Raw genomic sequence first — 22,462 nt, 5'->3', positions numbered from 1 at the left:
CTACTTAAGATGAGTGGTCTATGCGCACCCTGGACACGCTCTGCTTCTGGACACCAGAAGAGTAGGAGTGCGCGAAATTCTTGTAATTTAGCTAACCTCAAATAATTTTGCTTTTGCATAGTTGTGCAAATACAAAACTGCCATTTCGCCAGTATTTTAGCATGAAATTTTCACGCAAAATGCGTAGAGGTAAAAAAAAAAAAGGTTGTGCCAAAAAAAAAAAAACGCAACAGCTGTCGTTTGCGCTGTGGTTACTGTGCATTTCCAGTACATTTTTGTTCCGCAAACGGCGCACAATACATGTGGTGTAATGGCACAATTTCATGAAACGGCACACTTTCATGTAACGAAAGTCAATGGAAAAAATTTACGTAAATTAAGTTGCTGTGCGCCGCTTTCAGGCGCTTACTTCCAGTGCCAGTGAATGGTGGGGGTAAAACATAACGAATAACTGTAGTGTGGTGTGGTGTCCACAGCTAATAGGGCGCCTTCGCTGTGGACTGCAAAGCACTGTATGTGGGAGAAGGCTGCGTGGCAGAGGTCTGTGCGCTAGAGGGGTCTGTATCTCAGAGAGCGTCTATGCATGCCACGCATGGCTGTGGGTCAGAAGGGTCGGTGTCTCCGTGGCTGAGGTGCCTTTGTGGCAGAGACGGCTGTGTGCCAGAGATGACTGGACTCAGTAGCAAAAACGAAACTTACCAGCCGTGCGGCTGTAGTAGCGAAAACGAAACTTACCAGCCGCACAGCTGTCTACAGACAAGCTCACGCGCGCGACCCAATCCAAAGGCGCGTGTCGGAATCCGACTGTGCCATAGACAATGCTGCACGCGTGGCCAGCTCTTGTCTCCACTCGTTGTCGGCTGAACCGACAGCTATAGTTCTCGCAGCGAGAACGCGCTTTCGCTAAGACGAGACCTAAACCAGCCGCGCGGCTGTAGTAGCGAAAACCAAACTTACCAGCCGCACGGCTGTCTACAGAAGAGCTCACGGGCGCGACCCAATCCAAAGGCGCGCATCGGAATCCGACTGTGCCATAGACAATGCTGCGCACGTGGCCAGCTCTTGTCTCCACTCGTTGTCGGCTGAGCCGACAGCTATAGTTCTCGCAGCGAGAACGCGCTTTCGCTAAGGCGAGACCTAAAAAGCACTTTTTCGAAAAGTTTAAAGAAGCTTTGCCAAACGGCGTCAAAGTTATTAGCAACACAAAAAAGAGGAGTTTTAAACAGGTCAGTGTAAAGTATGGATTCCAACAGCAAAGTGACAGCTCCAAATCAATTGCCAGGTCTTCTAGGAGTATATGGCATAGAGGACCAAATTTGGTGGCAAGCTTCTTCAAGTTATGCAGAAAAGAAGCAAATTATGCTGCACATTCTCTGGTATTTGTATCCATTGGAGCTAAGAACATTTTTGTGAAATTTGCAAATTATATGAAAATGTGGTATATTCATACTTATACAGTACGGGCTTTGACCACAGAATCACATAAGTCCACTGACCTTACGCATTGTCCATGTTTTTTTTCACAATGTATTCATAAAAGATCAATAAAGCTAAACATTAGGATTCTGGTCAGAGACCATGGAAAGCTGTATTTAGAAAACAGCTTTTTCAAGCTGAGACCGTGGCCTAAGTTAAACATGTAATAGCAAAAATATGTAACAAGTAATATGTGTAATATGGTCCTGAATTACCATTTCATTTTTCTGGTGACATTTACAAAGGGTTCGGCCTTTGGCCTCATAGTTTATGATGTCATCAGAACTTCTTAATGGGAATATTGGACTGTATTACACAGCTACCCATTGTGTACCCCCTTCCTCATTGCAAATAATTTTTTTGTAGGTTTGTCGCTGCAACAAAAACCGATCAGATTTTAATAGAAATGAAATCTTATCATCCAAAGTAAAGCTCCCTCTTCTATCAAGAAATAATACTAATTACTCAACTTAAAATGCGACCCCTTTGTAAAGTCTGCCCTTACCGCAATGCCAATCTACCTGCGTGGGAGGAAGTATGGTCTTTTATGGGCTACATTTGTGATTCTGGAACTTTGAGACATGCTATCTAGGCGTATCTAGGCCTGGCTTCCCCACTTCTCCAGAACACTGTGATCCTGAGCAAATCACCATCTTGTGTGCTGTGCATTTCCTGCCTCTTTAAAAACTTTTTTAAAAGCTGGAAAAGAAGTATGGGGTGCAGTGAATGATGATGTGACGGTCTTCACCACACTGTTTGTAAATGCAGCAAATTAAAATACAGTACATGTTACAATGGATTTCTAACTTCAAGACTGTGCAATGTACTACTGGCAACTACGAATACCACCAACACAAATGTGTTTACGTAAATTGACCAATACTTTCTACAGTTTTCAATACAGTTACCACAAAAATGTTTACGTGGTCAAGTCAACAACCCATAAAATGAATACTGTAGGAGAGCCCATGTTTAATTAAATTAAAGGACCAAAACTCAAGTAACAAATAATCAACTTAACCCCTTCTATGCTTGTGACGGAACCATTCCGTCATGCCTCACGGTTGAGCTGTGCGGATGACGGAATGGTTCCGTCACGACCACACCCAGTTATGGAATGTCCAGCACCGGGGGGAAATCGGCGCCGCACGCAAGGTGTTAAAAAACCCTGCATAACTGTAGAACATTCATCTTAAACATAAAGTATTTGTAGCACACAACAGAAAAAATGCATTAATTGTTTATTAATAACGCACATTTAATATGATATATTTTTTAATTAGCAAAACTGTGCACCCCCACACACAAATGTACAAATATAAAAGTTAAAAACATTAATATTACTGTTACATCCCTAATCCAGCGTCCAAAATTAAACCATTGTGTCTTACAAAGTAATGCTCAGTTTTCCAAAAACACATTGCAACAGGTTTCGGTAGACTAAAAGTTGTGTTGTAGTCAACCTTCTTCAGGACATAAAAATATTTTCATAGATATTTTCATTGATACTTTTTCATAGATTAAGGGTCTGTAAGGCTACTGTGTTCTGGTAAAACCGATCAGAATCTTCCTGGACTTTAAAGGGACTAATGACTTCCCATAATATTTCTAAGCACGCCCAACTTTATTGTACATACTTCATAGTCACTCATGCCACACATAGTTTTCAAATTTGAAACCAAACTAATGAGGAGCAATAGGTAAAATGTGCCCCATCTAATGAAGTCACTGTGATGTACTCAGGGTATATAAACAGCGATAGTCCAAATTACAAAATGTCAGAGAGCCTGTGTGTGATGTGTCCAACCTAAACCTTCTGTACAGCCTGAAAGTGCATAGGGGTGTTTTTGTGGGAAGTGGAGTGCTAAAGGTCTCCATACGGTGTACAAATCTCCCTGTGTAGATCTACCAGTACCAAACTGTTCCCAGAACACCTTTCACTATATGTGTCTCTTTGGACATTTCACTATATGTTCCACAAGTAAAAAATCATAATGTCTACAAGTGACATAAAAATGCCAACTGAAAACAATAAACATTATTTGTATTTTATCAACTAGAATTTTCACCACAACGTTTGGCGACGGGCTTCAAGGTGCTGCTTAGAGATTGTGCACTACACTATAGGTTGGTGACCTCAGAACGCAGAGGCGCTGCTGTGAAGGTATTTACATTTTACCTGTTCCGACTGTACGATTCCTAGGATAGCTGCGCGGCTGCTCAATTAATCAAAAGGCTTTTAATATGAAATTGTCCCCCGAACCCCCAGCCTGCTGATGGAAGAGCGCCTCGTCCCAGACAGCGAGCATACAAAGAGCGCCTACCAGCCTCTGCTTCCGGGCGCGTCCTCGCCTCTGCTCCCGCTGCGGTCCAGGGACAGGGGACGGAACCACGACGCAGCCTCCCTGGTGTGGAAAAGACGCGTCGGTAAAGTTGTGGAAGGGCGACTCGACTATCCCCAGATTGTCACTGCTGTGTGTGTGTGTGAGGGAAGCTAAGCCTTTTTAGGAGCGGTTAAGAATTCACTCCCACCACTCCCTGAGAACCGAAAGAATTTGGCAGCGGGCCCCGCTCGTCCACCTGTACAATTGAGGGCTGAGCACTAGGCGGTGGATGTACCGAGTCCGCCAGGAGCGTCCCGGGCCTGCCCTTCCTGGCGAGCACGCACACCTCCTCCGGGAGGGGGAGGGGGTTACAGCGCCCTGCAGGACTCGCGGCGCTCTGGAAAGACCTCAGCCATTCAGAAATAGCACATATTCCTCTGTGGTAGTCAGTTAATACACCACCAGAAATGTACCCCCTCTCACTAAACTCGTGCTATAAATAGCTCACTGAAGCCGAGATCCTGCTAGACAGATATGCCAAAGTTTAACTGACAGAGCTGACCCAGCCTTTCATCTTTCGGGAGAGGGAGTGTTATCAGCGCTAAAGCGAAGTTTCACACCATCTGCCATCCAAAAATGGCACTCTCCGTCCCCTTTCAGATTCATTTACGATTTTTCACAGCATCGCGTTCGCAGGAGTATACTGAAAGGTCCACCTAAAACATGCCACGCAAAAATATTTTATTAGATTATTAGATGTTCATTGTCTCTAGCAGTTTGCTACTTCATTCTCAAGGAGCTTAGTGGGTGGAACAATCATTGCAGGCACCGGGTAATTTTAGCCTGCAGGTTATCAATATTTCATCTTTCAGAAGTAAGTAACCCCTCCCACCCCGTTTCTAAGAGTGGTATCACCTTTGTTATCTGTGTAGTCTGAGCACAAAGATCTGTCCAGCCCTTTGCATGAAGGAAAACGTGCCCGTGTATAAGTAATCCTGTAACCATGTGCCTGTGCATAGGGGGTGGTTTATCAAATGGGCGCGCTATGGGCAGGCCCAGGGCGCAAACCTTTAGATGGGCGCGTGGCGCTGCCTGCTTTAGGTGTCTGGAAACAGCAGTGTCCTGTTCAGTTGATTCCAATTGCTTATAAAACAAGACGTGCATGCGCACTCATAAAAACGAAACCTATCGTGGGGGCGGGACTTCCGTCTTGTGCGCGAAGCCCGCGCCCACGGGGTGCCTGGCCCGAGGAGCAGTGGTGACGCGGGGCTCCCATGCCTGAGGGAGAGCCCCGCGGAGGCTGCAGAAGTCCGGAGTGGCGGTAAGTGGGCCTTAGTTGTAAGGGGGGCGGCAGGGGGGGTGTCGGTGCGCTCGTGTGTGTATGTGTGCGCGCGTCTGTGTGTGTGTATGTGTATGTGTGCGACGGCGGGGGGGTGTCTCTGTATGTGTGCGTGCGTGTATGTGCGCTCGTGTGTGTGTGTGTGTCTCTGTGTGCGACGACGGGGGGTCGGGAGGGGGGGAGTCTGTATATGTGCATGCACGTGCGCTCGTGTGTGTGTGTCTCTGTGTGTGCGCATACGTAAGCAGGGGGAGGTGTGCCTGTGTATGTTTGCGCTTCCCAGGAGACAGGAGATGGCCACAGCTTCGATCCCATGCGCGTGGCCAGCTCTTGTCTCCTGGGAAGCTGAGCCGCTGACAATAGGTCTCTGGCGAAACCGCGCTTTCGCGCGGTAAACGCCACGAGACCTAAAAATTAGAGTTACTCCCTTGAGATCCTGGTTCAACAAATACCTCAACACAGAAAAGAAGACAACTGAGAGTGGCAGAAAGACTCCGAAGAGCAAAACCGTGCTAAACTCACATTCAACTGCTCCAGAGTGGAATGCAGAAAATATAAAAACCACATGGTAAAGAAAAAGCTGTATTCTTCCTCAGAGAGCTAGATAAAGCAAAAAAAAAAAAAAAGCCACCTCTAAGAACTGTTTAACATCATTAAACATCAAACTTTGAAACCAGCAAAACAGAATCCCCATATCTCCGAAGACTGTGACAAAGTCGCAAAATTCTTCAACGATAAAATCGAACTCTCGTTAGACAACTACTCTGCCATCCACCAGAAACCTGCCACTTAGAATGGAGGGGATCCACTCACCCTTGCTGAACTCTTGAGGGGTGCCCAATTACCATGAGCCCTCTGGATGCAATAGAAACCCAGGATCTTCCTCAACTCACAGGAGCTGAAGAAAGTGCAACTTGTTCATGGAGGAGGACATCTCAAAGATGATGCGAATTCCCTAGCAAAGAGCCTCAACCACGCCCTTGCACCTCTCTGAACAATGATAAAACAGCTCCCTGAGCAATGGGTTAATGTCCAACTCCCTTAAACTAGGACAAGTCACTCCCTTGCTAAAGAAACCACGTGCTGACCTCAACAACTTCAGACGGGTCTCCAACTTTTCCTTCCTGGCTAAAATACTGGAGAAAGGCGTTTTCTCCCAACTCAACCAACACATTGACTCGAACAATCTTTTTGACTCACTGGAATCGGGCTTTAGAAAAGGATATAGCACAGAAATAGTACTACTGAACATAGCAGATGACATACACAAGTTGCTGTAAACTGATAGGGCTAGGAGGGTGAGTAGGCTGCATCTATCAGTAGCCTTCAACATGGTTGATCACAAGCTGCTTCTAGTATCCCTCTAAAAACTAATTGGAGCGGACGGCCCGGTCTTAAAACGGTTCACCCCATATCTTCATAACCGCTCCCGACAAATAAAAAGAAACAACCTGACCTCAGATATTTCCTCCATAACCAGGGGTGTCCCCCAAGGCTCAGTCCTCTCACTGACACTCTTCCAACATATACATGGAACCACTTACCATCAAACTCAAACAAGCAAACATCCTCTACCACCTCTATGCAGACAACACCCAGCTGTACCTAAAAGTATGCTCACTGGAGAGTTTACCACGATTAAATACCACTCTCATAAAAGTCCAAAACTGGCTCTCACACAACCACCTGAAACTCAACCGAGATAAGAGGGAAATCCTGCTTCCATTGAGCAATGGACAGACCTCCCAGGTCCAAGAGTGGATAACCGCCATCCACACTCTGAACTGCAAATGGACGCTATATGAATCAATCAAATCTTTGCGGATCACCCTAGAACCAAGCCTGAGCATAAGCAAACACAAAGAACACAGCAAAGAGTGCATCCTACAACCTAAAAGTCCTACACAAAATCAAGTCCTTCCGACCCTCGAACAATCTAAAAACCGCCATGCAAGCAATGGCATTGTCTAGACTGGACTGTGGGAACGACACCGTCAGTGGCACCACAAAGTCGCACCTAGCCCCCTTAAGAGCCACACTAAAAGCGGCAGCAAGGATGGTCACGAGAGAAAAAGGATACAATCACATCTCCCCCTCCCTGAAAAATCTTAGGTGGCTTCCTATCAAAGCCCGTTGCAGTTTCAAAACGGCATGCCTCACACAAAGTCCTCCACATAGGAAACCAACTTACCTTGCATCTAAACTATCAAAGGCAGGCCAGACAAGAAATCTAAGAAGCACCATCTAAAAAGCTTCTGATCCCACCAAAGTAAAGGAAAAAGAAAAGCCCCTGCGTGCTCTTTTTTGGGGCAATGCCCCCAAAATCTGGAACTTCCTCCCAGTTCATATCGGACAAACCCATCCTTTATGAGCTTTAAAAGACAATTAAAAGATCTTCACTTCAACCCTGCAGACTCTAACATATAGCTCACAACTAAACTCTTTATATTATTTACTGTATGTTCCTCCCCAAAAACTACTGTGACTTGACCCTGTATTTTGTAATCTATGCTCTCTAACAGTGTTAGGTCTGTAAAGCGCTCTGATACCCCCTGGTCTTGCCAGCGCTATATAAAACTCTTTAAATAAAAAAATGAAAGGCACAGAGAATTCTTTATTTGATTTTATATAAGGAAAAACTTTCAAAACCACAGAAATAAATATATCTGCCTGGTCTCAGAACCACCTTATCTCCTAAATAAAAATCTTGAAGATCTCCAATTATTTGTCCAAGTAACCATAGCTAAACAATGTATTCAATGTCATGAGATCATCTTCAGAAGATGCTAACATTTCAAATTATTTGTGCATTAAAGATACAGAAACTAAATTGGTAAGTCACTAGTGAGCAGAGTCTTTAGTTCAAGAATACAAATACCCACCAAGTGCATCATATGTGCATAAATTGTCATGGAGAAAATAATTATTCGGAGTCTACTAACAAACATCGATGGATGAGACAATATTTACAGGAGTCTACCAGGATTCATGAATCATTTGATGCCTGCAATGGTAATTGGAGATGAAGAATTAATGAATCATTTTCACCTATGAATCATTTACACCTGCGAGATGCAGAACCTGCGAATGTTCCACATCATTTTTTATTGGAAAGCAAGTTAAGATCCGAAAACCAAATCTCTCTTGGCTAGAAAAGAACTATGAGGATCATCTTTAAGCTGTTGGAATCTTCAGGTTTCTGGAGAGTTTTTGAATCATTGGAGTTGGTGACAGGCATAGTGTAATTTTCCGGAACTATCCAGGAGCTCATTAACTAGAGAATGCTCACCGACAAGGGGCATACTGAGAGCATTGGAATCTGTCCCTTGTTGCAAACACGTCTATTGGAGAAAACCCCAATGTGATGGGAGACTGACCGGAGAGCAAACCCGTTCATCTGCTACTTATAAGACCATGGTACAATCTATATGGGGTGCCCACTTGTATAGTCCTTTTCCCCTCCAGAGGAAAAATTTCATTTTGTGGCACCCACTTTCATTGTTGAAAAGCTACCTGGCACAGGAAATGGTATTGTGTGCCTCTATGTATACTCAAGTGGACCAAGATACCTTGATGTCTGTGAGGATGTCTAAACATTTACCTTGTTTTTGAACTTCAGACAATTTATGTAGAGATTCATTAACTGGTCTCACTGCACCGAATCAAATACAGAGGAGTCTTGTAACCGTAGTCTGTGGAATGATGGCCAGATGGATTGACACTAGTGGAGGGTCAATTTCTGAATTCACCAAGAGAGCCTAGAGTCTATTATACATATTTTATTCACAGGCAGTACTAAAAAATGGTCCCAAAGAAGAGACATATTGTTCTTCAAACATTTCATTTTCAGACAGGCCAGAGAACCCACATAGGTGCTGAAGGCCATAATGCCTCAAAGCAAAGTGGAAAATAATATTTTTCAGTGTCTCTACTCAAGTGCCCACAGAGCTCCAACAAACAAAAGTCATTGGCAACATATAGCATGGATTTCTACATTTCTCATTCTGTCTCCAGTCTTGCAGAATGGCATTTACAATAATGGCAACCAAGGCATCCTCTATCTACTAGGAAACGGGGAGCCACAGTGTCTTGTTTCTTGTTTTGCATGGTAGTGTTATGGAACTGGCTCAAGCTAATCATGGGAAAAATTGGGATCACAATGACTGCATAGAAGGAAGATCTTTGGAGCCCCTAACTTAAGATACCTGTACCAAGGAGTCTGCTTCCTTCCAGTGAAGATGTAAGGGACCAGTGGTCAAGAGGGGATCTGACCTGTATTGGGAACCATTGATTTTAACAAGGTTACACTTTTTTTATTAGCTACACATCTTTATGGAGATCATCTCAGAACAAAGTGGGGTGTGTGCCATATTTTCACATCTTTCAGAGCGATGTCCTCCGTGGAAAGAGGAAACCTACGGCTGGCACAAGAAGGTAGCACCAATACTCCTTTCTTAGAAGGGGAGAACTAATAGATTTGTTTATTTTTTCCAGAAGCAAACATACCTTTACCTCAGCCATTCTCCCAAGTCCCTTGTCTGTATCAGTCAGTGCAAGACTCTCCAGCCGGCAAGGCAAAGGAGAGAGAGAGGAAGCTCGTATCTCCAAAGGACAACACATATCACTAGCTTGTGAAGGCAGTAATGGTTGTAGCACTGGGCTGCTGTGGGTAGTGCAGGGATTTGCGGCAACAGTGGGGCCTGAGGTTGTGCAGGGAATGTCCTACAGAAGTTAAGAGTGTAAACTAATCTTTCATGCCATATGGCATGATAAAGGTAAAAAAGGCGTTCAGCAGGTCTGTCTCACTTAGTGAAGGTAGTCAGCTGGTGGAAGCCATTGTGAAAACAACGGTAGATTCAAAACCAGATTTAGGTAAGAAGGTAAAAGTGTATTCTAGGTATGGGAGCCAAGGGCAGAGCTTCTTAGATGTAGCCTGTGAACTCATCTTGCTTCTCATTTTGAGAGAGTGGGTCCCATAGAGATTACACAGGAGTTGCCTCTTTTGAAATAATATCAAGCTTGGCACTATGATGGTAGTAGTCTTCAACTACATCGGTGGCATTTTTCTTTAATTTCTTTAAACTCTGAGAAACACAGCATGAAGTACCATTAGCACGTTTTGGCCTGATACAGTTCGTACACAGCTCATGCAAACACATACATGCAAGCTATTGCATATACATTTAAAATGAAGAGGACACCGAGAACCGGAGCAATTTCTACAATAAATGTGCAGTGCAAAACTGTGCAGTTACAGAACATATAATGTGTAACGAAGAAAATGCATGAAGTGTTATTTTGGGTTTAATAATATTCTAAGCACTGTTGTCTGGTCTGTATGAGAGAGTATTGCAGCACAATGTGGCAGACAGAAGTCTAGGCGGCTTCGCAATCTAAAGCACCAGAAATTAGAGTAATAACACTAGGGGATAAGAAAGAGTAAGAGAGGAAAACATCAGAGCAAAAGTCAAATACATGGGAATATCACAGTATAAAGTAGACTGCAGAGGAACATCAAAACAGAAAATGGCAAATAGTGGAACATCAAAACCAAAAAAGACAAAGAGAAGAAAAGAGACTATCAGAACCAATGCCAACATGCAAGAAGATAACAGGGTATGTAGCTGAAGTTGGGAAGATATCAGAGCACAAAGTGCATGCAGCAAACTAAAGCACAAAAGCACACCAGAGAGGTGCAGAGCTAGGCAGGTCCCAAAAACAATGCACTTTGGAATTGGCTCCGAGATTGAGGCTACTAGGGCAGCCAAAGGAGGGCGTACTGGAAGGAAATTAAGGAAACATCTGCGGAGTGCAGACCTAGTGATTCATGCACTTCTCAAGAAGAGGAAGCTACATGTCCTCTGGCACACCACGCCGATATGTTTTAAAATGGTGCACAGGGATGTCTACCAAAGCAGGGGCCAGGGCAGGAGTCAATTGTTCTCTGTAGCACAGAAAAATTGTGCATATCCCGAGGCATTCCTGCAAAGAAACAAAGTGAACGTAGGTGAAGTACTGGGGAAAGCAGCAGAAAGACTAGTTGCTGGGACTCTGACAGGAAGCGATGCGGGAATGGACAGCCATTCCAGTGGGGCGGACAGTGCTCTGTTTGCATTGTAATTGAAAGTATAAGACATACTTGACATATACAGGTCTAGTATAAAGTTAGATAAATGTATCTTAGCTGCATATCAGTGTAAATTTTCTGAGAGATTTGAAGATTTTACATATAACAGTGAGGGGCTTTAAATCCCCATTCAACCACAACAATAGCCCACAACTAGCAGCTTTCTGATAAAGGTGTGGAATTCGCTGCAATCCTGTGAAGAATTACAAAATCCTAATAATTTCCTCTATGTGCTTTAACAAGAAATTAGATTCGCTTGAAGAACAAATCACTACACTGCAGTGTGGGTTAAAGCAGGGGCCCTCTTATTCTAGGGTCACAAGCCTAATGGAGAGACATATGCTGATGCAAAGGGCTGTACAATAAACCCCCACATCTTCAATATAAAAAGCAGACCTGTAGCATGGGCAACAAACGGAAGGGAAGCATTCTGTGCAGCAACTGCTCACATTTAAATAAACTGCTTCTATGCAAAATCAAGAGCACAGTCTAATTTGGGGTATCAAAAAGAAAGACAAAACAAGTGCTGGGAGGGTTAACTGTGAACTTGAATAATAACAGAAAGATTGGTTCTAGATTGAGTTTTTTTCCTGTGGGAACTGATGTTCTGTCTGGGAGTCTTAAACCTGAAGGCTGTGGGCCACTGTAGAAGGGGTTCACATACAAGGATTATATTGAAAGAAATAAGACTGCTTGCAACTAATGTTCAAGATGTACTATACCAACCGGCCCTCTAAATCTTGGTCAGTCTCAAAAAATGGATAGGATCTAAAAGAATAACGTTTATTCACATAGAAGACAAGATGGAAAAAAATTTTTTTTATTTAAGTTACCTGTGTGTGAGTATTTATGTCAATTACCACCACAGGTGTGTATTATGAAGATAAGCAAGAATTACAAAAGAGAAAGTACTTAGGAGACAAATCTGACAAAGGGGTTTACCTGTGGCACTTCAACAGCGGACATGGAGTAAACATGCAGACAAAAGATCTTGGAGCCATTGTACCCCACCACAAAGCCTTGAAGCTTCTGCTGATGCACAGGAAAATTGCTAGCCTTGATGTTGAGGTAACCACCGCCAGAGAAGCACAGCATATCTTCGCACTGAGTGTTCCAAGCAACGCTGTTTGCATTGGGCTCCTAATAGGCACAGCATTATTTAATTGTGAGAGAAAAAGAAGAAAGGAAAATAGTATTAAACACAAGAAATGGGGTTACCCACTCACTTATTATTTCCATTATACTAAGGATTGTTTGAAGTTGCGGAGTTACAGGGCAGTCTCATAATTCCTTGGGACTAGATAAAGACTGACCCGCGTACTTGGTCACATCAAAAATATCTCTTCAAAGCGTTGCTATTTTTAATTTTACTATAGGGTATAAGACTTCTAGTACTTAGTAACGCAAACACTTACATTTACTGGTGATGCAAGTAATGTCTACAATATTATACTGATGCTATACATCGGTAAACAGTTAATTAGATAATTGCAGCAAAACACGCAGTGGGTTAAAAATTGGTCAGGGGTTTTCCACAGGCAATTTCCTCAATATATGGAAACATCGCATAGATTAAATACAAAATCACCTTATTTACAATTACATATTTATATATGCTCATGACCGGGTGTACATATTGTTGTGCAGTTGCACCTGCATAGACCCCTGGGCTTGAGCATGTGCAGAACTCCTGTCTGTATTTGTGAACTCCTCATTTCATCTGGTGTGCAAACCCCACGATTATGCATGTGCAAATCCTGTGGACTTAGAATGCAGACTCATGACTTACAATGGGAACATATAGAATAATGCATGAAGTAAACTACATGGCAATATTGGCTATCTGAAAATGAGGGTACCCCTATACTAGGAGGTATACTGGACTTCAAAGTCAAATTTTACAGCAGACTGAATGGTTATGATCATAGGACAGGAGAAATAAACGTGTCCAACATGCAAGGTATTTACCATGTACAAATTCCCAAATATTTTAAACCGGATGAGGCAAAATGTAAACAAAACAGGTCTTAGAGTCTGCCTGGAAGTTAAGGGGTGAAACAGACTGTGTGCGGAGTGCACACCACCTCAGGCCACTGAACAGAAACTATTAGGACCGTAGGAATCTGGAGCCCAACTATCTCATAAATCAACCATTCATGGTCAAATTATCATTTTGCTCAGCTTCCATACACTCTAAAGACCACCAGGACATATTCCATAGATCACTCCTGAATCACTCACTTAAGTGATCATAGTTATATCACTGAAGTGAGTAGTGCTGCCATTTCTCCAGCACAGAACTCTATACCCAGCTCTCTCTTACAAGTTGGACTTGCTCCAAGCTTAGCAATCTCCAAAAGGATCAGAATCCAGCATGAACACAATCACACCCAATCCAGTTTCACCATGATCAAGCATGAGCACGCAGGGGCAGAGGAACGCTCAGATTGTAGAAGAGAGGGTCCGGGGAGAAGTTAGGTCACAAAGCCATGACGCTGCTGCTGAAACAGAAATACCCTGACACCCTGTCCTTCAAACTACTCATTTGATATTGTAAATGTAATACATGGACTGGTGGTATGTTTTGTTGCTGTTGTGAATAAAACTATAAAAGCATGAGTACTGGCGCACACAGCAATCTCACACACAAGTGTATACAGTCGTACCTAGCACTCCCACTCAGTATAACCAATTGCATAAACAGGACTCTCACATGGTACCTGACGGATGTCAAAGCTAGCACACTCACACAGTCAAATCAAGCAGGCCCCAAGGAGCAGTTTGTTTAAATTGTAAGCACTACTCTCATGTATCTTTATCACTTTCATACTAAGGGAGATGAGGGTCAACTGGAGGTTAAATGCCTTACCTGGAAAAGAAGGTCCTTAGTGCGTATGTCATACACCAGGCAAGTACTGTGTTCATCCACCACTGCCAGTTTGTTGCGAGACGAACTCATGTCCAGGCACCGCACAGACGTAGCCTGCTTCAGCAGGGTGATAGCAAAGAGATTATCCACAAAGATCTTCAGGATCTGAAAACAATTGAGGGAAAGTCAAAACTATTTTTGTGAATAGTGGAAATAACAGAGTTTCATTCAGAAGAAGGATGTCACTGCAGGAGCAGGTCGATGACCGGAGTTCAGAAATGACCAAAGAACTCCAATTTTAAAGATTCAAGGATATCAGCATCAAGAAGGATGTCTTGCCTAACTCTACTGGAACATGTGCAGACAGAAGAAACAGCAAGTGCAGCTTTATTTCTTACTTTGGAAGATGGATTGGGCCTTAATGATGTTACAGGGTAGAAGATTTGCAACAACGCTTATCTCTGGACTAAGAAGCCACTCGGGTTGCAGTGCAACCTTCTAGTGACCTCTAGTATCAGAGCGCCAAACAGGAAGCATGCTTGTAAGCCTCTGGAGGTGACAAAGAAGCAGGGGTACCCACATCCCTTTTGTTGCAAAAGACACATAACCACAGGTATCTGTAAGACCAGCCTTTCCCCCTCCCAAGTTAATCTCTTCACCAGTTCATCAGAAAGCTTCACTGGTACTTGTCTCCCCATAAGCTCGAGACGTTCTCAAAGGGTCCAGCGCCTAAGCGCCCAAAGTGCCTCCTTGCTGAAGCGGATGACACTCATATGTTTTTTAATTGTCCCAAGCTTTGGCATTTTTGGCCAGAGATAAATAAAGGTATGGAAGACATTTTGGGTCTAAATATTCAGGTAAGCACACTCTTAGTGTTTTTTGGTCTGTTACCAGAGTATAAGCTGCTTTCCAGATGGGAAAACAAACTATGTTTATATTTGATCTTGCTTGCAAGAAGACACATTTGTAACAAGCATTGAAAATGCAATAGGTCTCGCAATAGAAGAGTTTTAAATTTTTCGTTTTGGAAATGGATGAGTGGCGTTGCGTGGATGAGTGGCGTTGCGTGGATGAGTGGCGTTGCGTGGATGAGTGGCGTTGCGTGGATGAGTGGCGTTGCGTGGATGAGTGGCGTTGCGTGTATGAGTGGCGTTGCGTGGCTGAGTGGCGTTGCATGGCTGAGTGGCGTTGCGTGGCTGAGTGGCGTTGCGTGGCTGAGTGGCGTTGCGTGGCTGAGTGGCGTTGCGTGGGTGAGTGGCGTTGCGTGGGTGAGTGGCATTGCGTGGGTGAGTGGCGTTGCGTGTGTGTGGCGTTGCGTGGTTGAGTGGCGTTGTTGAGTGGCGTTGCGTGGTTGAGTGGCGTTGCGTGGTTGAGTGCCGTTGCGTGGTTGAGTGGCGTTGCGTGGTTGAGTGGCGTTGCGTGGTTGAGTGGCGTTGCGTGGTTGAGTGGCGTTGCGTGGTTGAGTGGCGTTGCGTTGTTGAGTGGCGTTGCATGTGTGAGTGGCGTTGCATGTGTGAGTGGCGTTGCATGTGTGAGTGGCGTTGCATGTGTGAGTGGCGTTGCATGTGTGAGTGGCGTTGCATGTGTGAGTGGCGTTGCATGTGTGAGTGGCGTTGCATGTGTGAGTGGCGTTGCATGTGTGAGTGGCGTTGCATGTGTGAGTGGCGTTGCATGTGTGAGTGGCGTTGCATGTGTGAGTGGCGTTGCATGTGTGAGTGGCGTTGCATGTGTGTGTGGCGTTGCATGTGTGTGTGGCGTTGCATGTGTGTGTGGCGTTGCATGTGTGTGTGGCGTTGCGTGTGTGAGTGGCGTTGCGTGTGTGAGTGGCGTTGCGTGTGTGAGTGGCGTTGCGTGTGTGAGTGGCGTTGCGTGTGTGAGTGGCGTTGCGTGTGTGAGTGGCGTTGCGTGTGTGAGTGGCGTTGCGTGGCTGAGTGGCGTTGCGTGGGTGAGTGGCGTTGCGTGGGTGAGTGGCGTTGCGTGGGTGAGTGGCGTTGCGTGGGTGAGTGGCGTTGCGTGGTTGAGTGAATGGTTAGCTGTTGCTTATGCGACGTATAGCACTTAATACTAAAGTAGGCAGACCTTAGCCTTTGTGAGAATAATAGCAAAATAAAAATAAAAACCAGATCAAGTCAAGGAAGCAAACGGCACCATGCTATTGTTTATTTACTCAGATGATTTGCATAAAAATTTAACTTGTGAGCACGTTTCTCTAACTCTCCAATAATCCCATTACAACACTTTGCACAAATGAGATTGGGACTCATCCTTCCGAAGTCGAGAAAAATGTGCAACGCTGTGCACCATACTTTCATACCACACTGTTTATCCTGTAGTCTGCGCTGCAGACACTGGCAGGCCGTAGCAGGTTTATACAAATGCTGAATGTTTTGATGCACTAAGTTCAATACATATTTACTTACGTTTTTATTTATTTAACTGCTTTTTAAAATACAAATCAGTATAGGATTCTCTGGAATTAACATGAATGACGGGTTTGTGCAGATTGTTAACTTTGACTGCAAAATCTCTCACAAGAACAAGTAAAACCATATTGAATATTAAAACTCTCTGGTCGCAGTATTGGGCATTTTGTGAAGAAAGACGTGGCCACTTGCACGGTAGTGAACAGACTAAACATGTCCTTTATTAATACTTTTTGTAAAGTTATAGATTACCAGAAGGCCCTCCAGTCCCCAACCTCAAAAGGATGAAAGGCCGTGTCGACCTGGTCAAGACTAGAATCACTAGCCACCAAAAAAATGAAAGGCCACGTCTGTCCAGTTGAGGCTAGAACCTCTTACCCTGTTCAAGGCTAGAGCTTTTACCTTGAGCCCTCATGACACCAACCACCCAAGGATGAATGCCGCGTGGGCCCTGTGGAGGCTAGACCCCCCGCCCTGAGATGATGGTATAACCCTGGCTCTGTGGCCAGGAGTGAATGCACTCAATAGCTACTCACCTGTCCTTGATGCTGCAGGGCCCATGGTGGCACGGCTCAATGGTCTTCTGCACGACCTGTGCCCAGTACAGGGAAAGTGGCATCCACATGCCCAGGGCTCCAGTGGCGAAGGAGACAGTCAACGTGGCGAGGGAAGAGAACACGTAACTGCGGCGCGGGAGGGGGTGGGGGGGTGGGGGGGCAGGAGAGCGAGAGAGAGAGAAGATATCAGCATAAGTGCTTGGGCTCACAGTAAATTAAAGAGCAAGAGTGAAGCACTGGTGGCGCAGCGCTCACTAGTGATGCACCAGGATCACACTGCTCATAGGGCATGTGCTGGTGATTAAGGGGGTTCTTGTAGCTTTTCATTAGCCTGAGACATGTGCAGTCCTAAGGGTCGGCTCAAGGATGCTCTGCTGCGAGTGGTGTAGCTCGTGAGCCAGTAAAAGAGACAGGCGGGATGGGCAAAGTAGCACTGCTACCTGCAACCGTGCATCGGAGACAGTCCACTGAAGTGACACTCTGCATGCAAGAAACAGAAGTGGCTCTGGTGGAGGTTCGAGCAGGGAGAGCAGACAGCACTGACGAGAGCAGACGGCACTGAAGGAATCAGACTGCTGGATAGAGAGAACAGAGGAGGCCTGACTGCGGGCAATGATCAGCCAGGGCGGCCAAGGTTCATGACCGCTCGTGAATACCCCTTTTCGACCACCATATGATGACATTCTTGAGAGCCTAAAGGGGAGAAAGGAGGGGTGAGTGTAAGCCGAGGTCACACGGCGGGCAGGGGAGGGGGCGGAGCGGGGAGAGCGAGAGCGGCATGTGGGTGTGAAGAAGCCGGGCCGGGCAGGGGAGGGGGCGGAGCGGGGAGAGCGAGAGCGGCATGTGGGTGTGAAGAAGCCGGGCCGGGCAGGGCAGGGGAGGGGGCGGAGCGGGGAGAGCGAGAGCGGCATGTGGGTGTGAAGAAGCCGGGCCTTTGAAGTGAAGCTAAGCTTCACTTCAAAGGTGTCGGAGGAATGCGGGCGGCTGTGCACGCGCTTTTAAGCTCAATGCACATGCGCATTGAGCTTAAAAGTCACGGGCACTGCAAGGAATCGCCACGATTCCTTGCATCGTAGTTAAAGGTTGTTTGAGCCGCAATAGGCTCGCAAGCTCGATGCGCATGCGCATCGACAGGCGAGACCTAAAAAGTGGATAAAGGATACTCCCCAACCTTTTTAGACTGGGTTATTTTTAAATATATGATGACATTGGATAGAGTTAAATTGGAGGGAAAAAACACTCATTAACAATAGGGATAATAGAATAGATTTTTGGGGTCCATGTGAGGCTTGGCTTGGTAATTTGGATCAATAGAGACATTGGTCCAATGATTAATCCTTTACACTTGTTATACTTTATCTCTCTGGTTCTGTAGGGCGCTCAGAACAAGTATACAGAGAGGTTCTGTGTAAAGCATCTCCAATTAGATGGCGAATGAGGACATATAAAAAACAAAATAAGGTGCATCAAATTGCCACTCTAATGTTAAAGCCTTATACTGAAAATTCATAGTGTTTCTTTAGCGGTTGAAGTTATGTAATGCTTCAGGACCCTGGCAGAGATTGGTTTTTCTTTACTTGCCCAACTCCTACAAAGAGCAATGATCTGTAACCTCCTCGGGTCAGAAGTCCCACTACTTCAGCATTCCGCAGAATAGGGACAGTATTTGTAAACCTGCACAGATGAGGAGTAACAGTGCATATGCACACCTTTTCAAAACCTTTATAGGCGATAAGTCACATCAGTTTAAGGAAAGCTTACATAAACCTCTTCAGGTCTGGAGACTCAAGGTTAAAGTACAGTGTTAAGAAAATTTCACAAGCCAATAGTTCATGAGATTACATGCTGTGGTTAGAAGCCAAAAGAGGCAAAGAGGAATCTCAGGGCTGAGAACACTTTGTGCAGAGGCAAGCACAGTGGTCACAACCCTCCACAGGTCAGGTGTTGTAGGGATCGAGGGATTCCTGAGCTGTGCGAAGTTTGAAAATGTCTACTGATTGGCTGAGGTGTAGTGGGGGGTAATAACATATTCTCTCACTTTTCTTCAAAGCTGTCCACATATTTGCTGGCAGCCTCCGGTTACACTTGGGCCAGAGATTTTCAGTCTGCCAATCAACATCTCCAGTAATTCCTAAGACTCCCTGCTCTGCCCTGATTTATTTTCCTTTTACTTAGTAAGTCCTCATGTACCATTAGATTTATTTGGGGGTATCGCGGGAATGTAAATTGTAATGCCTAATCAGTATGACAGCTGTGTTAGAGGGGCTCCTGAGAAGGGTGGCGGGGGCTTTCTTTGGCCGATGTTGTAAAGTTGCTGTTATGTTGTACTGGAGCTGTTATTATTGAACACAATAAAGAGATTTAAAAAAAACAACCTAGTAAGTCCTCAGCTTTGGGACCTGTAAGCTCTTAAACAGGAGAGATTCAGCTTCTCTATCTGCATTCATGGGGTCATGAAATGATATCTGTCTACCACCATCTCGGACCCTAGTGCCCCCCCCCCCCGCCCAATTCATAACTGCTCGCACTGTTAATATTGAAAATTCTACATGTTGTACAGTTGGTCTCATCCGACATCATTCACTCTCAATCATCCATTTTAAATATACTGATATCATCAGGGTGTACTGTATTTCTGTTCAAAATATTCTTGTCAACCAAATAGAACATTCTTCTACAGTGGCTATATATGTACAAACTGTAGGTGAAAAGCAATGACAGTAAGCAGTTCTCCATAAAACCAATTATATTAAGAGGTACTTTCCAATTAATACAGTCTCATCGCTAAGACAATGAAGCACCAAGATACAAACGATACCTGGCCATTCTTTAAGCCCACCAAAAGGCCTTCTCTTCCGGTTGGCCCTCCAATGACCTTAATATAGCGAATAAGAGACTCCATCATCCACTCTCTTTCCTTCACTCCACTAAACGACAGGCACTGCAGCCTCTTCTCCTGGAAAAGTTACAAAGGGCATATTTATGGCACAGTGTCAAGAAAGCAATAAAAAACATTGATGTATGGAAATCAGGAATTACTTTCCATAGGAAGAAACGACGAGTTCTCAACCTCGGATCTCATTAGAAAGTAATAATGCAATATATATGTGTGTAAACATGACAGCTGGAGTTTAGTCACTATTCTAGGTAACAGCCATCAGGAAAACCCTTCTTCAAAATAGAAGTTTAAGGTATAACTAATTCATAAATTCAATAGGCTGGCTGATTAAATGTGAAAAGCTCATATTAAATTCACAGGAAAGGCACTCCTAACAAGTGGGTATAATGGATTTCTCAAATATCTCTGAATCCTTTCATTACCAGTGTATGGACACCTTTCTGCTTGAGCTTTAGTCAAAAATGTTTGTTAGGTTTCTTAAACAGCTGTATCTCTGTGATGTCTTAGTGAATCCACACAAACTATGTATTCATGCAAAAAACGCATCAAAAGTCGGGAGTTGGGGAAGAAAATCAACATTTACAATCTTATTGCAGCCTGGCGATAGGACAAAAAATGTGGCGATATTTTCATTTTTGTAACAAATTGGCTCAATATTTTGTTGCATTTCTCAAAAGGACTAACATAAAACCAGGGTTGATAACAAAACAAATGTTGCTGTACCCTTAATGTTAGAGTCTGGCAATACTAAATATGTGTGGGTTTTCCTAAGTAATACAATCAGCATAATCAGTTATGTAATATTAGCTCAATTGTGGCAGGATCACTGTTTATGGAGTTCTGTTCATTTGATGACCGATATCAAACTTGGTTCCATTGAGATGCATGAAAAACATATCTTTTCTAATTATGTAATACCCAAGGATTCTAATGGTATAAGCCTCCCCTCCCTTGCCCTCACTGGCTGATCAGTAGCACATGCTGAACCTTTATCCGATTGTTAGTGATTTCTTTCCAAAACACAGTCATTTCCTCCAATCTGTATCATGCCGTAACTTATCACTGCCAAGGTTAATCTGCAGCTTTGTTCCTCTGGGTCTCCTGAGCCTGGGGGTATTAGGCATGCATGGCATCTCTGCATGCTCAGGGTACCAACAGGTGATAAACTGGGAATGGTGCATTCTGAAAATCAGAAAGCAACTGCAAGCAAAAGGTCAGTTCAGGCTACCATTTTGGTTTGGTATCACCTCTGTGCTGTATAGAAAGACATCACAACCATATAAAATTAGCGACATCACATTGAAAGAGTTTCATCCTTGGTGCTAGATTACCCTCTCCCTGATTCCCCAACCAGGTGACCCCAGACATTACTGAAAACAAGACACATAAGATGTGCATTCCCTGAATCCCAGAACCCCCTGAAGATGTCAAAGCATGGGAGAAAAAAAGAGACACTTGAAGAAGCAACTTCTAAAATGCATTATTCAAAGGCAAAAAGGATGAGCATAGGCGCAGGTATGGGTGCATGCCATATATTCTGCAGACATGTTTGCACATTACCAACATACAAAGGTCTGTTTCAACACCATGGTTACATTTTCCAGAGGCAGGGAGCAGTACCTGGCAGAGAATGATATTCTGTGAACACACAACCAGCAGGTTGCACTCAAACCTCTTCATGATCTTCTCTTTGATGCGGTAGTGCATGTCAGAGGTGTCGTCTGAGTACAGCTCATAGATCAGAATCTTCTCCGGCATCTGAATTGCCAGACGGTTCTTGTAGATGGCTATCTTCTTCACCAACTCGCGACACTTGATCCTTACTGGATAAAAAAAGAGAAGTATTGCAAGAATTTATTTGGAATTTTCTCATGAACGAGAGAGAGCCTGTCTAAATGGAACACGCTTACCTTTCTGCTCGGTGATGAGGTGCTGCACAATGACATCAGTCATATTGTCCCTGTAGGCATACCGATCCTTATACAGGCCATGGACAGTGCTGAAAATCAGCTGATAAAAGGCGATCGTCCCATCCTGACAGCCAACCACCTGTGAACAGAAAAAGAAAGAACTCAGGGTTCTGCATACAGCATACCTCACACACAATTTCAAAAGGCGCATGCATGGTGAGTATTCAAAGATAAAACAAAGCTTGCAAACTACCACTTTTCCAGGCTAAAATATGGAGGAAAAGAACACAAAGAAAATTGCAGGGGTGAGAGGTGAAAACAAATATACTATCCAGGGGTAGAGAAAGGGAGCCAAGATACAACAGTGAGATTAAAACGTATAAGAACCCACCACAAACAGTCTCTATTTCAGACTATCCCAAGCCCTTCGGCATCCATCATGCACTCACTGAAATTTAAATATATACTAATGTAGAGTACAGACAGCTGTCAGAAGGCCAATTCCTGCAGCCCAGCTATCAGGATTTTGCCACCCTGA

The 22,462-nt window shown here is 44.3% G+C and overlaps 1 protein-coding gene across 1 annotated transcript in view; it reads right to left on the bottom strand.

Moving 5' to 3' along the window:
* Positions 1–22,462, bottom strand: part of IFT122 (intraflagellar transport 122) — a 402,329-nt gene that overhangs the window by 257,292 nt on the left and 122,575 nt on the right. The window contains exons 10-14 of the mRNA XM_078661691.1: positions 21,925–22,063; positions 21,635–21,837; positions 19,934–20,071; positions 14,136–14,300; positions 12,209–12,406 (exon numbers count right to left, since the gene is read on the bottom strand). Coding sequence (XP_078517817.1) covers positions 12,209–12,406; positions 14,136–14,300; positions 19,934–20,071; positions 21,635–21,837; positions 21,925–22,063 — 843 coding nt within the window. The remainder of the gene's footprint in view (positions 1–12,208; positions 12,407–14,135; positions 14,301–19,933; positions 20,072–21,634; positions 21,838–21,924; positions 22,064–22,462) is intronic.

The sequence above is a fragment of the Lissotriton helveticus genome, chromosome 9, assembly GCF_964261635.1.
Source record: "Lissotriton helveticus chromosome 9, aLisHel1.1, whole genome shotgun sequence".
NCBI classification, from domain to species: domain Eukaryota; kingdom Metazoa; phylum Chordata; class Amphibia; order Caudata; family Salamandridae; genus Lissotriton; species Lissotriton helveticus.
Note: the sequence above shows the minus strand (reverse complement) of the source record. Positions and strands in the feature narration are given on the sequence as shown.